Source organism: Carex rostrata, chromosome 14 (assembly GCF_964058835.1).
Source record: "Carex rostrata chromosome 14, lpCarRost1.2, whole genome shotgun sequence".
Lineage (NCBI taxonomy): Eukaryota > Viridiplantae > Streptophyta > Magnoliopsida > Poales > Cyperaceae > Carex > Carex rostrata.
In genome coordinates, this window is record NC_135931.1 from 4,042,251 (window position 1) to 4,059,191 (window position 16,941).

The window sequence follows — 16,941 nt, forward strand, 5'->3', positions numbered from 1 at the left end:
CACCCTAGTTCTACTCTAATTATAAAAATATGATACTGCTGAGGTTGCACCTGAAACATATTAAAAAAATGTAATACAGCTTGGTTATGGATTAGGGGCTTCCATTGATTTCATCCACAAGCAAAAATAACAAGAAATAACAAACTCTGTTAACAGGTTATGTCTCTATCATGGGATGAATTCTGTTTTTCTCCTTATTATATTATATATTTATATATAATATAGATGCCATTTTGGATGGGGTCGATGGAGGAAAAGACAACATAGAAAGGTAAAGTAGTTAAGCTGCCAATCTGACCAGAAATGTTGTGCCTAAACTCGGTGCACTACCAAGCATGGTAATAATATATGCGAATTATTCACAAATAATTCACATTTTATTTGTTTTTTTTTAATGTTTTTGAACAGAATTCTGAATAAAACGGAAGCCGCGAATTATTCGCGATAAAAACATGGAAAAAATGCCAAAAAAAAAATTTGCCGAATAATTCCCGAGTTATATCCGAATCATGAATTTTAACTCCGCCGGACTGAACCCAAACTATTCGTTTGTCACTATGCTACCAAGTACCTACTCGAATAAATTTTAACTTTTCTTTGTTGGAAATATTTTTTTTTATTAAGAAAACATGAAATTGAAAACCTCATTATTTTTATTATTGAAAATGTTTATACCGAGAAATGTTAATTTTATTATTTATTTTAATATTAAATTATTATTTTTAATAAAGCAATTTTTTTGTAGTATGTTTTTCATATAATTAGTTGGCTTTGACGATCATTTTGTACACTCATTAAATTGCTTTTTCAAAATTAACTTATTAAGATTTATTCTTTTTATTTGATCAACTTATTAAGATTTATTTTATGCAAAATTTAAAAATGTATATTAACAAAAGATATATGAGTTGAAAAGTAAGAACTAGGAAATTATAAATAAACTTTTCAAAATATGATATTGGTCAGACTATATTAGGTTTTTAAATCTTATAGCTTACTTTTATCATCATGGATTTTATAAACTGAAACTTGTAAAAGGTTCTTTTTTTTTTGAGATATTTGAGTTAGGCAAAAGTAACTTTATATTCCCAAATATCTTTGCATGGTTGGAGGTCCAGATGATAATTTCTCTACAAAAAAATTATCTTCAGAGAATTGAACTTGATCAATTAATTGATAACTTAATCTCCATTTTGGAGATTTAACATGATCTATTGATTGATAACTTAATCACCATTTGTCTCTCTCAAAGTATATATTTTTAATTTATTTCAATCAAGTAGATTTATCTTATGCTATAAACAAATAATAAAAAGTTGATACTGATATCTTCATCAATCAATAGCAAGTAACAATTTTTTTTTATGTCAACAAAATTTACTAGATTTGACGATTATCACAATTTATTTTTTTAGAAAAAAATGTAGTTAAATTTTAAACTTAAAACATTCACTGGAGATTCTGATTATAAATGTGTGACCTTCCACAATAAGAATATTGTGTTAACTACTATATTAAAGACTGATTCTCGTATTCATTTTTTATTTTAAAAATATTATATAAAGACATTACAAAACCATTCAAAGGTCTTATCCATAATCAATTTAATTTGATGAACTCATAACTTCAATTTTTATTTTTATTTTTTTGCAAAATTAGAAAAATTTATGAAATTAAGATCATGTATTAGTTGAGAATTGTTAGAACTGAAGCATAACAAATAAACCTTTTTCCCATAATATGATATTAGACCTATTAACCTATTTATATCATGAAAGTGTGTTTCTAAAACCTTTTTTGATATCATGGATTTTATAGAAATATAACAAACTTGTAAACCTACAAAAGGTTTTTCTTTTGAAGATATTTGGCGTTAGGCAAAGTAGCTTTATACTCCAAATTGTTTTCTTTGCATGGTGGAGGTTTAAATCATTTTCTAACAAAATTTTATGTTAGAAAAAATATCTTTACTTGTTAATTCATGTTTATTTTATTCCAATCAAGTTAATTCATCATTTGTTATAAAAAATAACAAGAGCTAGGTTGATGCCATATCGACATCAATAACAAATAAAAACTTTTCTAAGCCAACACAACTATGTCTAATGTAATAAAAAGATTAAAAAATACGCCTATATTAAAACTTTATTTTATTACAGAAAAATAGCAGAATAAAATCACTGATTTTCTTAATTCAATGCCTACCTTATTGCAAAATATTTTTTTTATAACCTTTAAAATAAGGGTCTTATTTATTTATAATTTCATAATTTCCATCCTACACTCTCAGCCTCTAAGAAATTGGAGTGAGTATTCTCTGCAGTACATCCAACTAAGCTGAAGATCATGGTTCGAAATCTAGATGGGAGAGATCATATCATTTGTTATAATAACAAGGATATTAAATAGTTAGATTGCTTGACCTCCAACTTTATTCAAAAAAAAAAAAAAAAATTAGCTGAGCTTGAAAACTTTTTTGAAACTTATTTAAATATAGAGAGCCGTTTTAAAATTCATACAAATTTAAATTAAACGGTCCAGATCTAATTTTAATTAAAAAAATGTTGGTGCAAGTGATCATGGAGCAACCAAGAAATGTCCTATTATATATATTGAATGGGAAGCATAAAGCAGTTGACAAAACAATGTCAAGTTCGGTATATAGAATCTGTAGGGTACTATAATCAGTGCCTTCAAAATAATTAAATTTTAAAATAAAACCTAAATCTTGTACTCAATTGATAATCAATTATATGATTTGGTCACCCACAAAAACCAACCTGTGTAAAAATCGCTGTTCGCTGGCAACCGAATAATGCTTCAAAAAGTGGGAATATGTCAGTATGGCTCAAAAATCAAGGAATAAGATTAAGAATCACAGTCTAAATTTGGAAGATCCAGTAGCGCAACAGCTCCAATTGAAAGGGATGGGGATATCAGATATCTATAGAAATGTAATGTAGACTCACATTAGGAGACATAATCATAGTATAAATTAATTATAAATTTTGGTCCTTGTATAATCATCCATAGCAAAACGATCTTGAGCTTTTTATACTAGAGTGGCAACAAGCTGAGTTCAGCTTGAATTCGTCACGAGCTGGTTCGTTAACAACTCGATACAATAACAAGCAAGCTGTTAGCGAACGAGTCAGATGTGAGTCACGATCAAGTCACGAGCTACGAGCTTTTTTGTCACCCCTATTTTATACTAACAAGATGTTACTAAGTGAGCTTAAAATAATTTATATTTTTATAAATATTATACAGAATTCACACAAGCGACATTGTGATAGATAGTTTTTTTAATATATAAAAGTGGGTAATTTTTCACCTATTTTATTCAGATATTAGTAATGTTTTTATTTTTATATAAAAAACACGTAGACATATCATTAAATATGAGAGTACATTACAGGAGAGCTACAAACAACTAATACAAATAACAACAACAACAAACATGTAACATAATTAACTGTATGTACAATTTGTTCCATTCATTTTTTCATTAACAAAGAGGGAAGAAATAACTCAAGAGAAGAGGAGAATAAAAAACAAAAAGTTTGTCTTCGAGAATAAAGACCACCCAAATGAAGAGATGAGGTGCGGTGGGCGAAGCGAAGAGCGGCAATTCTATAAGCAGAAACACCTTCTCGAACAAAGACAGAGCAAACAGTAATGGCCAGATCCACTAAGTGGAAGCGCCGAGAGCAGTGACCAAATCCATCAAGCAGAAGTACCTGGTCAGAGATGAAGGGGTGGGTCGAAGCAAAGGAGAAAAGGGATGCGAGAAGGGGGGAGAGGGGTGGGGTGGGGTTGGGGGAAGGAGAAATCGTTATAAGCGATTTTTGAGTTGTCTTTTTTCTTAGGCAGTAAGCGGCCTCTTAAGACATCTTTTTCATATGATATCAATAATGTTTTGAAGGTACCGCACGACTTGGACGTCGCTTCAATATCAGTATGTGTTAGTATCAAGATTTGTGCTGATCTTGCACACACATATTTTAAAGCAGTTCAGACGGTAGAGGAACTCTTCAGATTCAAATTTGAGTCTTGATGAGTTTTTATGATTTAATAAAGGATAACATGGGTATTTTATAGATTTATAATGAATTTTAAAATAAAAAAAATAAAATAGATAAATTTATGAGTTTTTGAAATTTAGAGGGGGAATACGTAATTTTAAAGTTTAGAGGGGGACATAAGTAATTTTGAAGTTTTTGAGGGGTATAACGTAAAATTCACCCTTTTTCCTTTTTGAAACTAACCTATTCTTTTATAATAGCACCAGTTTGCGGGTGTTTTAACGACATTTGCATGTTAGGTAACTAACACCAAATCTTGCGACTTATCTCCGAAGAAAAAAACATCAAATCTCGTGACAACAGAAGGATCTTTAAAAATATGGTTTCTTTTTGACAAACGCAAGTAGTTGCAGACTTGTAGGCAAGTCCAGTCTCACAAAAATATCAATAAACAAAGAATCAGAAGACTCAAAAAGGCAGTTGCCCCAAGTTCATCCTCAATTGGGGACAAATGAATTATTCAGGTTCGGTTCGAATAAGTTAAAAATTCGTGATTTGGAAATAATTCGAGTATAATTCAAAATGATTCAGAATTATCTGGATCAGAGATCTCAGTCCTACAAGAGAGTAAAAAAAAAAAAAATGTTATGGCAAAAATTCGCGAATAATTCGTAAAATTTGGGAAAAGTTTGTGGAATTCGTGAATTATTCGGGTTTAATTTAGTCAAAGTTCGGTCACCGAATAATTCAACATTCGGTTCAGCATCACTAAAAACATGAATTTTTTGGGTTTAATTCGCGAATCTTGTGATTATGCTTTATACAAATTTCAAATGTCTTAACACTTCCAAATTTGCAATAAAATTGGAAAAGAGAAAGCATCAGAATTGGGAGCATAAAGAAAAATATATATATTATTTATGACTAGACTGGAAAAAGTTTGCAGAAATTACTTGAAATTTCGTATTTTTGACATCAACACCGAGCAAACTATCAAACTATCGAAAGTCCAAACGTGTGAATTCAGATTTGGGAGATATAATTCGCTATTCATTTGAAACGAGGGTATTTTTATTGTGTTTATATTTATCAAATTGGTTAGACTGAAATTTTCTCATAGGTAAAGGTAATCCTCCGTTCGACTCCTCTGACTTGGGTCTTCGGATGGATTCTAAATAATTTGGATTCGGATCGGCGGGGTCAAAAATTTGTGATTCGGAAATAATTCAGATATAATTTAGGAATAATTCGGAATTATCTAGATCAGAGATTTGTCCTACAAGAAAGCAAAAATAAAAAAAAATTAAATGTTCTCGGAAAAATTCAAGAAAAATTCAAAAATAATTTGTATAATTTAGAAAACAATTCATAAAATTTGCGAATAATTCGGTCAAAATTTGGTCAATCAAATAATTCAACGTTTGGTTCGCCATCATAAAAAAAATGTTAGATATAAAAGATGAAGTATGATGAGATATAAAAGGCATGAGACATTGGAAGCCTCTTCTAAATAAAATATGCCGTAAATATTAATACCGTTGGATTTTTTATTATTATTATTTCAATACCGTTGGAGTTGGTTCAGGGCAAATGGATGCTTGTTATCTAACCTCTGAACATCTTTCCATGCTACTGTTGTATTTCCATGACTTGTCAGAACGGCTAGCTAATATGATATAACATTTCTTTTCCTTAAAGAGTTTAAAAGGGCCGTTCTTTGCTTCTTCAACAGTTCATCATTGGTAATAGAACTGTTAATATTGTATTAGTCTAACTAGGATTGGATATGATTTCATGTGGCATTGAATCAGGTGGTAACTTAGTGTAAAAGTTGGATATAATTTCATGTGGCATTGAAACTAAGTTACCAACCAATTCAATGCCACATGAAATTATATCCAACTTTTACACTTAGTTTCATGTGGCAATCGAAGAAGTGAATCTGGTCGTGGAGCGAGATGAAAATTAAGGTATTAGAGTAATTAAAATAGATTAAAATATCAAGTAGTTTAAAGGTTTTTATAAGAATAAAAGAGTAGATTTAGGAATTACGGTCATTTGATCAATTGTAAATACTTTTTTTATCAATGAAATTGTTAGTAGGCGTTTAAAGCCACTAACCTTCAAAAAACTTAAGTGTAAAAGTTGTCAATGTCTACAAGTCAAAATATCATACCATGTGCCTTGTCTTCCTTTGGTACCATGTAATCAGAAGTTGCAACACAGCGTTAAGTTGTTTCTGACATGCAAGCAAAATAAGTGATGAAAATAAATTCTCTCTTTTATTATGCACAATGAACTTGAGCATTTATATTATAAATACATAAATTATGCTTTACATATCGGCACATTTCAAGGAATTTTGGGCCTCAAATCATTACCCAACTTATGTTTCATTCTTATTTTGGGCCTCAAATCATTACCAATCAAGGGAAATGCTTAACTGCTGGATTGAATCAGCACTGATGTTAAAAAAATAAAAAAAAGTACTGTTGAAGTTTAACTGATTCAAGCTGCAAAGTTTGAGACCAAAATTGAAACTTCTAAAGCATATGCATACTAAAGGAGAATTGGATGACAACTAATGGAACATTTGTGTAATTAACACAGATAATGTAAGACATGAATGCTTGTGTACCAGCTTCAATCATAGCATTGAGTCAGTAGTCAGACTGGTACAAGTTGATGGTTAAGCTTAATATATGCAAAAGGCAATTTAAAAATCATGAACGGTGCAAGAATCACCTTACAATAATCTACTTTTTTCTTTTCTTGTTTTCCTTTGTCTTCATATTGGTAGCAGTAATTCGCAGGTACTCGGAAGCTGCCATATCACTTGTCTTGCCAAATGTCTCTTCGTAATACTCCCACAACTCAAACCTAAATTGAACAAAGGTTTTCATTGGTAGAGGTGAAGATTCAAAACAAAAGCAAAGGATTTCATGTATACCTCCTGACAGAAAATTTAAATATACCCCTAAAGTTCTCAAACATCCATAAAAGATAGGAGAAGTTCAACAAAATAACAGCTCTCTCTTTGTTCTCAAAGATGCCCAAAAATACCATTGCTTGTGCAGAAATAAACAGCAAGGTAAAAGGAAAAAGGTATTGTTTGCCCATCATTTAATGGCTGAACATGTTCTATGTATAATAGGGTTTCTGGTGACATTTCTCTTTTTGCATTGGATATATACCAAATTTTGATATTAACAGAGTAGAAATGAAATTGACCCAATAAAACAAGATAAAAAACATGTATGATGAATACACGGAGATAAGGATAAATCGTTTGTTTACCAATATGCCAAGAACTGAAAAGGTGCATACTTCCCATATATTGTGACAATCTCCTCCTCAATAGTGGTAATTGTACAATTAATTTTATGGAACTGTAAAGTGGTAAAAGATGCATTAGATGAGTAGTTCCCTCTTTTTAAGCTGATCTGAACAGATAATGGCTCTTAAACCAGAACTGTTAAGTTAACTATTGTAGCAATGCTTACGCAAGAAAACATACTTTAATTTAGTCAGAAGCTCCACTGTTATAACATTTCATGAAAAAAAAACAAATTATGGAGCTTCCAAAATAAAATAATAATTCATGATATATTTGTGCCAAGTTCGAACAACAACTATTTATCAATTATTTTTTTCTTTCGTTATGACAGCGGATACATTTTGGGTATCATTTTTTTTTACTTTTGTTATGACTGCAGATACTTTTTCTCAGGTATTTTGTCTTTGTGCTTATGATGTTTAATTGTTTAAGTGAGTGCTCAACAAAAAAATGCTACATACTTTGTCAGTCAGGTCCTTTAACAGTATATTCTTGTATTGATTATTCTGTTATTTGAGAGTTAATAACAAGCAAGAAAGGTAACATGAGACAAGCAAGTTTAGTACCGTCTTAAAATGGCGTATTGTCTCACTATCAGCAGGTATCTTATGAAAGTACCCCAAGCACATCAACACATTTGTGCATGTAAAGGGGCCAAAACCAGGAATGTCCAAGAGCTGAGAGTATAAAGTATCATACCATGACAACATATCACAACCATTACATGATTCTTCCATCATTTTTACTTGTATATCTCCTCTCACTACACGTTGTGCCAGAGACAAAATTCTTTGTGCACGATAACCAAGCTTACATCGCTCGGCCAAGTACTTTACATCCAGAGCAGCCAGCTCATCAGCAGTAGGAAAGTCTCCAATTTCAATTTCATCAGCATAATCTTTAGAATCATTTGTTATTTCTGTCTTGTCATCTGCTGGCTCTTCTATAGATTTTGCAAACTTGGTTTCTAATTTAATCGCAGTCTTTGGTTTTGTTTTTGGTTTTGCACGCTTCCTTTTCAGCTCCTTGGTTTGAGGGGTCTTTGGTTTGAAATCTTCAGAAGAGATGCCCGCTTTTAGCTCTAGTTGGAGGGCACATAGGGCTTTAGCCATTGCCAGAGTTCTCGGCCATCTATAGTAAGATATTACAAACTAGAGATATTAAATTTTATGTATTATGCTTTTGGTGTATCAGTATGACCGTGATAAAACTAAAACCTAAAAAATTTCAACCTACAGCCCATGAGGTAAATCATACCCTTCTTAAAGAAACTGAAGGAGGGGGCAAAAAACAAAGAAAATTCATTGGATGTAACTTTGCTTTTTTACCAGCATTCCTTGATTGTTGTTGTTGGTTTAGATCACCCATTCCAAAAACATCATAAACTCATTAACCAAAGTACCAGTTAGTGTCTCACGTGCAATTGCAGAGAAGAATGCACTTGACCATGTCTTCAAAAAGAGTCGGAGACCGAAATATCCGGCCAAAGCCTTTCTCCTTGGCCATTTCGTGCAGCTCATGAAATTCCCGTACCACTCTATCATCATCTACAGAGATTCGAAGCATCCTTTTGACTTGACCCTATAAAAAGAGCAATATTATGAAGTGCAGTGTAGGACCTTGTAATATTGTATTTGAATCGTTGGCTTTGTTGCGGGCGTTAGCTTATTTGTAGGGATTCAGCTGCCAAAGTGTAGCCAAACTGACTTTATTCTCTCTTTTGATTCAACATATTTTCTACTTTTTAATCTTTGGTCAAGCCAACATAGTATTATACCTTATTTTCTACCCAATATACATTTTTTGACATATCTAGTTTCACTGGTGCTCCTATTTATATTTCTAATGATAGAGTTTCGAGCTGCTGGGTATGTTATAGTGGGTAGAATTTGACAAATGAAGAGAAACAAAATCAAAAGCAAAAGCAAGAACCTACCAGAATAGCTTCTTGATCCTGGGTGAAAAGGGAATCCATGCCAAAGACACGAATCTCGAGAGCATCGGAGGGAGGGGACTGAGAGATGGAGACGGGAAGGGAGGTGGAAGGGGAGGAAGAGAGGCGGAGAGGGCGGTGGAAGGTTCTGGAGACTGGGTCCCAGCGGTTGGGGGCCATCATGAAGAGGCCGTGGCTGCACACCACCTTCTCTAGGTCGAATGCGAATGCTTCTCTCAAGGGGAGACGAAGAGAAACGGAGAGCGAAGTCTGATGCTGAGTTTGTTTCGCCGGTGAGATTAACGACGGCGACGGCGACGGCGCTGCTTCTGTGGTCGACATGGTTTGTTTCGTGGAAATCGACGAGTGCGTATCCTCTGAGATATCTCAACTTTTGCGTGACCTACGTGTCCGGTGCCTATTCGGGGGTGATATAGGGGGTCCGTATTTTGTGTGCTTTGAGATTCGTGCAGAACGTCATTAAACGGTTGGGATTTTCCATAAAATCACGCAAAGTTTGAGATATCTCAGAGAATATGAATTCGAAATCGACTGGGCCACTGGGAAGAGTCCGCTTCGTCTACATTAACTCAAAAGAGCATCTTTTGTGTTAAATACATATTGTCCGTCCGATTGTAAACGGAATCCATCCGGAACCCGCCTAAAACATATGGGTCTTTAATATTTGTGCGGATTTAATTCGAACAAATCTTAAATCCAATTGGACGGTCCATATTTATTAACTCAAAAGATTATGAATTCCAGTGGAAACGGCGAAGAGCGACCGTAAAAGGTAAAAATTGCACTGTTTGTTTGTCCTGATTTAATTCGAAAATTTATAAATTTTAAATCATTAGATTGATTTTATCAATATAAATTTATTCTTGAGTCAATTCAATAAATTTACTAAATCACTTTGTTGAACTTAACAATTCCTTAATTCTACTCTAATTTATATTAGAATAAGTTATATTGACGACAGATTTATTAGACAATTATAATTACATATAAAGATAAATAAAACAAATGTACATCAGACAATTTAAAAAAGATAGTCTATAGTTTTCTAAGTAAAGATTGAAGATCAAACCATCTAACTATTTAATAACTCTGTAAGACCATATGCATTTGTTACTAGACCAAAACCTAATTTTTGACCGTCTATAGTTTTTATAATATTGGTTTTTGTTTTAGTAATTATCTTCTCAGTTATTTCACAGTTAATCCAATAAATTTTGAGTTGCAAGGAAAGTTTGTTGCAGAGGAACAACAACATATCTAAGCTCCGTATTGTTAGTACGCTAAGCTACTTTAAAATATTACAAGTGAAATACATACATTTAGTCGAACATTTGTACACATTGTGTTTAAATATTTTTTAGAAACTTAAATTTTTCTACAAATAACAACAACATATTTTTTTGTTCCAAACGAGTTGGAACAGGCTAGAAATGAAATCCGACGGAGTGAGATTTCATTTTCATAAAAATGTTGTATTTTATGTTGGCTCACCATGCCTATCACAGCTCTCTTCCTTTTTTTCTAACTTGAAACATGTTGTGTAGAAAATTTATTAAGATTTTATATCTTTCAATAGTATTTTATTTGGGTGGTGCTATAATGAGGACACAAATTGCAATTTTGAGAGCTGAAATAATTTTTTATACTACAATACCTAATTTACCATTAGTTTTTAAATTCATAATAATCTCACATCTTTTTAATTCTATATATGTCTTGATTCATTAATATTTGTAAGTGTGCGTGAAAGAAAACCATTAAATTCATTTATATATTAATAAGGAAATTTGATGTACAATTTTGTTAACACACTAAAATGTTTACATTGTATTAACAACAACAAATTAAAGATTACACATGTTGCTTATGCTTGAGCATGCACCTGTACAGGTCAAAATTTCAAGTCCTTTAAACTGTAAAATTTTCTTTTAAGTATGCTACAAACGACAACATTGAAATTTCAAAAAGGCAACAACGTACTTAGATTGCTGAAATTTGTAAGATAAGTAAACATAAATAATCAATTATAATATGAATAATCATAGGTGGGATGCACGGGGCTCCTCTGATATTTTTGCGGATTTTGATCGGACTGTCCTAATCTAAACAGAAATATTCGGTTATCTTTGATGATATGAATTCCAAGCTATTGGATCAGGGCACACCAATTTGTAATGTGAATTCATATCACCTAAATAACTAAAATTTTGAGCTAAGATCTAGTGTCATGTATGTTTTGCCATGAATATTAAAAGGACCCATGTATTCCGCTTCGGACCGAATTGGTTCGGATTCTAATTAGACGGTTCGGTTGTAAACTCAAAATTTGAGTTATTTCAAAGGATTCGGAGTTCTTGTGATGTGAAGTTGTTTGGATCTCTACATGGTTTTTATTGCATTCAATAACACTAGCTTCTACTCAGATAAGAATTACCACTTGAGAGCTTCACGATACTGTTGGATTCGATACTAAAATTAAAATAAAAACCTGTGATTGTACTCTCAAAAACACACACACACACACACAAAAAAAATAATAATAAGGTTCAAGGAGCACCATCCACCGGAAAATATATATGTTATGCTTTTAGGATGAGTCTAAATCGGAGCTTCTTTAATCAATTCAGCAGCGCTTACATGTACCATGTTTATATTAATTCTCAGGCATAATCAAATTTTGTAATATTTTATTTGCAGTTTAAAGGTCTTTAAATTTTGACATGTACTCTGTACTAGTGCACGTATAAACAAACTCTGTAATATTTTCTTTCCAGTACACTGGAGAAAGCTCATGTATAAGCAACATGTGTATAAGCTCATATATTTTAAAAAAAAAACTTATACTATTTGTTTAGATAAGTAGAAAATCACTTGATATAAAAATTTTGAACCCAATTAGCTATTTAAATCTGAGTCACCAATTTTTTTGCTCCCTCTCTTGATTAAAATTCCGAATTACAAATCATAAAATAAATCCTAGCCGAACTAAAATTATTAAGGCCTACTTTGATATTCGTGCCAATTTAAAGCGGACGATGCAAATCTCATTCTACACAATAGGATACCGTACTTAGGGATTAAACATAATTGATAATATATAATATGTATTCGATCTACCAAAAGGGGTACTCAAGCATATTGATCAAATGAGGAGGAATTTCTTATGGAAAGGAAACGAGACTTGCCGAGGAATCAACTGCCTGGTAAACTGGGAAACGGTATGCACACTGGCAAAGAATGGGGGCATGGGTATTATTGATCTGACTACACAAAACAAAGCTCTACTCATCAAGTGGATATGGAAGTTAGAACAAAACCCAAACAGTCAATGGGCACAAACAATACAGAAAATTTATGGCAGAGACGAGGCTTTTTGGGAAGTAGAAGGCCAATCTTTCTTCTCAAAGGATCTTGAGAGAAGCCTAAACTTCTATCAAGTCTCAACCGAGCTAGACCTGGTGAATGGAGGGAAGGTATGGAGATGGACGAGGAATGGCCAGTACTCATGTGCATCGGCATATCAGGCTGTACATGATAGGGGTACCAGGTGTCCATATTCCAAACTGCTGTGGAAACTGAGAATCCCAACTAAGGTAAAGATCTTCATTTGGTTGATATCTCAAAACAGCTTGCTTACACAGGAAGTCCTGATAACAAGAGGGTGCAACGTATCGCAAGGTTGTGTACTATGTAGTTCCAACGAGATAGAAACCAGTGGACACATGCTATGAGAATGTCACTATGCAAGGTCCTTCTGGAGAGGGATCATGGGGGAATTCAATATCAGATTCCAAACAATTAGAGGCAAATCTTTACCGGATATATGGCTCCAAATCAGATCAGGTTTGAATGGGAGGCATAAACATAACTGGGATACGGTATGGGCTGCAGGCGCATGGGCAATATGGAGGGAAAGGAACAAAAGATTGTTTACTCAGAAAAATTGACCAGTGGGAATGGTCATTGCGAGCACGGTATTAGAAATCAATGATTGGATACAAAATGCATAAAAATTGGGAAGCAAAAGAGAGGGGTAGCGGTAGGGGATGTGCGAGTGCATATAGCCTAATGCTACAGGCAAGTTTCGACAAATAGAATTAGATGGGTAGGCAAGTAGGGTAGATGACCGCAAAGGTCAGTGTATAAATTTAAGGATTGTAAGTAAACTTTTCTTATAATATATTTGTTAGATTGGCACTTTGCCAACTAACCTTCAAAAAAATATGTATTTGATCTATATTTGAAAAATTAGATATGAATAGCCGATATTCAAAGATCGTACGGATACGGATATTGATATAATTTTATGTTTCAATTATCCATATCTGAATAGTAGATATATACATATAGTTTAATAATCTCAATATCTATTATGAAAAATATTTGTTATTCATCATTATAATTAGATAAATATTATGAATTTTAGTATTTTTAATAATATTTATATATTTTCTTAAAAAATATTCTATCTGATCCGTATATATATTTGTATCCGTTTCACAATAATAAAAAACTGAATCAGTGCGGAGCGGTGAAAACTGAATCTGAACTCCTATGCTTTGAGATTCGTGTCAGTTTAAAACGAACATTGAAAATCTCTTATTACTGTGCCGCACTGGATCTGAACCCCTATTGTCGTTGCTACAGTCACTTTCATAGCATAGTAACAATATACGTGATAAATTTGCGAATAATTCTTTTTTTTTACTTTTTTGAACCGAATTCCGAATAAAATGCAAAAAAATATATAATACAGTTTATTCGTGAATAAAACACGAATTACGAATTATTCACGAGAAAAATGAGAATTTATTTTTATTTTTTAGAAAAAAAAATTATGATTTTTTTCAAATTATACCTGAATTACGAATTTTTAACTATGAAACATATGAATGCACTTGCCAGTTGCCAGTTCCTCAAAAAAAAAAAATGTTTCATGGTATGAATGCACTTGCTAGTTGCCACAGAGAAACCGACATCCTTTTCTTAGCATCGAAGCCTTGTGTTGTGCCCGTGTCTCTCTCGGCTCCCGCTAAACAAAAGCCCCGCAACCCGCAAGAGACTGACTCGACCAGAGCTAATTTATTTTCTCCCAACCCAATACCTCCCGATTTTTGTCATTTAGCCTTTTTCCCCAGCTCCAGAAAAACCCTAGGAGAGAGATCATCGACGGTTGCTGTTCAATGGAGGGTGTGGGTAAATTCTTCGACTCCGTTGGATCCATCTTCAAGGGAGGCGATAACCTACCATGGTGCGATCCTGACATCATCGCGGTACAAATCCATAACCTTTTCTCCTTGCTCCTATTCATCTCGTTATACGGAGTCCGTAGAATTTCTCATTGAATTGGTGTTTTTAATTTTTGAATTCAGGGTTGTGAGAGAGAGGTTACGGAGGCGGGAAACGAGGAGCAGAAGAGCGAGAGTCTGATGCGCTTAGCTTGGGCTCTCGTGCATTCAAGGCAACCCGATGATGTTAACCGTGGTATCGGAATGCTAGAAGGTAAATATGCATGTATTTCTTTGAGAGCTTCTTGTGTTCATTCATACGATTGAGAGTAAATCAATGCTAAATATGTATCTGAGAATAAAGATGAGAACTGTCAGTTTAGGATAATTTTACAAGTCAGGGATAATTGTGGCAAAATTGCATTATATTGGTTAGTTGCTCAACTTGACCTAAAATTGGGATCTTATGTGCTCAATTCAGGATACTTAAGGTAAGCTAAACTTTGTGGTACTGAGTCAAAAAGTCTCAAGTGTTAATTGATTTCAAATTGGAAAGGGGTATGATCTAGGCTTAATAAGTAAGCTTAATTCGAATTGTAAGTGCAGAATTGATGTAATTACGCATTGATACTAAATTTACCATTGGTTGGAGCATAGTTGTAGAATCGACCGAAAAAAAAAAATTAGGTTGAGTTGAACAATTAAGCTTGAGTTATAATTGTAAATTTGAGTCTTAGGCTGATTTTGGCGAAGAATACTTGTTGGGTATGCCGTAACTTCTTGGTTATGGCGGGCTCAAGAAATTACTGGTTGAATTCTCTTAACCTAAATTGGATTAATGGTATTTGTGAACCTTTTCTTCAACTTTTTTGCTGATAAATACAACCTATTGCTTTGATTTAATAATCACTGAATCATCTGTTATTTATTTATTTATCGGTTCACTTATAAATATTTACTCTCTGGGCAGCTTCACTGGAGAACTCCAACAGCCCACTTCAAACAAGGGAAAAGATTTACCTGTTAGCTGTTGGCAGTTATCGGACTGGCAATTATTCAAAGAGTCACCATCTTTTGGATCGTTGTTTGGAGGTTAGTTTTCTAACTGTTCTAGAATGTATTATGGTTTTCTAACATCATTGTTTAATCATGCTAATTTTTGCCTTTAAAGGTTGCACCTGATTGGAGACAGGCACAAACTTTGTCAAAACTTGTGGACGACAAAGTTTCTCGAGGTCGGAATATTTTGATGTTTTGTGATTATACTTTCCTAATAACTGAACTAAAAATTATATCATATTCCTCAACCTTTATTTGGAAGTTCTTGCCTGTGAATCTGAGGAGCTTTCACAAGTTTAGACAGCATTCATCTGTTAATTAGGAGGAACTGAATGCATCCTGCTGTGGAGCAGGGTTAGAATTTGGTATTATAATGGAATTTGAGCTTTTTGATAACAGTTATATTGTACCCCAAACTGAACCAAAAGAAAAGGTATGATAAGGTCCTGTGTTGTTTTCAGTTATCCTGGCTTTGGCTTAACAGCATCCACTAAGACTCAATATTCTCCAAAAAAAAAATTAGTTGAGATCCAACTGGTAAGTAATGGTGCAGTTACAGCAACTTGATTGATCTCGGTAGTTCTTAGCTTTGGTTTGAAAACCAACAGAAAGGCTGGTTTCTAGAATCTAATTGATTTATACTTTTGATAATAGATGGGCTGATTGGAATGGGATTAGTGGCCGGGGCTTTTGGAGTTGGGGGGCTTGCGATCGCTGGAATAGTGGCTGCTGCTACGTCGGCTAAGAGAAAATCAACAGAAAAGAAATAATTTCCCAATGGTTGTGTGCAAGTAGGAAAGAATTGGTTTTCTGAATAATTTGTGAATGATAAATGGTTACTTATTTTGTTGCGTTTGTAAATTGTGTTTGGGCTGAATTGTAGTAGAACTACAAGCCTTGTTAGGGTTCTCTCTCCTTTTTTCCTCTTTCAATTCCCTATCTTATATATATTGTAAAAGAAGGAAAAGAAAAGGGTTTGAATATTTTGCATTGACGACTTGATTCCTAGAGTCTTAGTAGGTACCTATAATTTGTATGACAGAATTTTGGGCTTACAGTCTGGACAGATATTATGTTCTATTTTAGAGGAGAAACTTGTGATGAAATACATAAAAATAAAATTTGACTGGCTAAAATTGCAAAAGAGAGTTGTGTACTTGCCTGTATTTTGAGTTGGCAACTGCCGTATAAATTTTTGGTGGCTTTGCTGATACTATTACTTGACAAAGATTTTGCTTATGTTGCTATTTTTGCTTTTTTGGATTTGACGCTGACACTGCTATAAAAATAGAACCTGTTTTTAAATAATAAGACCAAGAGAATGTCTTGTATTGGGGC

General features: G+C 33.2%; 2 protein-coding genes across 2 annotated transcripts; one reads left to right on the forward strand and one right to left on the reverse strand.

Moving 5' to 3' along the window:
* Nucleotides 1-6,612: 6,612 nt before the first annotated feature.
* LOC144565754 (uncharacterized) lies at nt 6,613-9,675 on the reverse strand. Its single transcript, XM_078315582.1, has 5 exons — nt 9,299-9,675; nt 8,780-8,943; nt 7,929-8,493; nt 7,323-7,414; nt 6,613-6,905 (listed from the first exon to the last, which is right to left on the reverse strand). The coding sequence occupies exons 1-5, from the start codon at nt 9,635-9,637 to the stop codon at nt 6,782-6,784; spliced, it is 1,284 nt and encodes a 427-aa protein (XP_078171708.1). The 5' UTR covers nt 9,638-9,675; the 3' UTR covers nt 6,613-6,781.
* Nucleotides 9,676-14,386: 4,711 nt separating this feature from the next.
* LOC144565227 (mitochondrial fission 1 protein A-like) lies at nt 14,387-16,747 on the forward strand. Its single transcript, XM_078314920.1, has 5 exons — nt 14,387-14,589; nt 14,689-14,818; nt 15,515-15,636; nt 15,716-15,779; nt 16,258-16,747. Exons 1-5 carry the CDS (start codon nt 14,500-14,502, stop codon nt 16,371-16,373), a joined length of 522 nt encoding a protein of 173 aa, XP_078171046.1. The 5' UTR covers nt 14,387-14,499; the 3' UTR covers nt 16,374-16,747.
* The last annotated feature ends 194 nt before the right edge of the window (nt 16,748-16,941 follow it).

What these genes read in the sequence shown, in the direction of transcription:
- LOC144565227 (XM_078314920.1), top strand. Translation starts at nt 14,500, where the DNA reads ATGGAGGGTGTGGGTAAATTCTTCGACTCCGTTGGATCCATCTTCAAG. An exon ending in GCGATCCTGACATCATCGCG is followed by an intron (nt 14,590 to 14,688) that starts GTACAAATCCAT and finishes TTTTGAATTCAG; the next exon opens with GGTTGTGAGAGAGAGGTTAC. An exon ending in TTTTGGATCGTTGTTTGGAG is followed by an intron (nt 15,637 to 15,715) that starts GTTAGTTTTCTA and finishes TTGCCTTTAAAG; the next exon opens with GTTGCACCTGATTGGAGACA.
- LOC144565754 (XM_078315582.1), bottom strand. Translation starts at nt 9,637, where the DNA reads ATGTCGACCACAGAAGCAGCGCCGTCGCCGTCGCCGTCGTTAATCTCA. An exon ending in CAATACGCCATTTTAAGACG is followed by an intron (nt 7,415 to 7,928) that starts GTACTAAACTTG and finishes ACCACTTTACAG; the next exon opens with TTCCATAAAATTAATTGTAC. An exon ending in TTTCAGTTCTTGGCATATTG is followed by an intron (nt 6,906 to 7,322) that starts GTAAACAAACGA and finishes TGTTCAATTTAG; the next exon opens with GTTTGAGTTGTGGGAGTATT.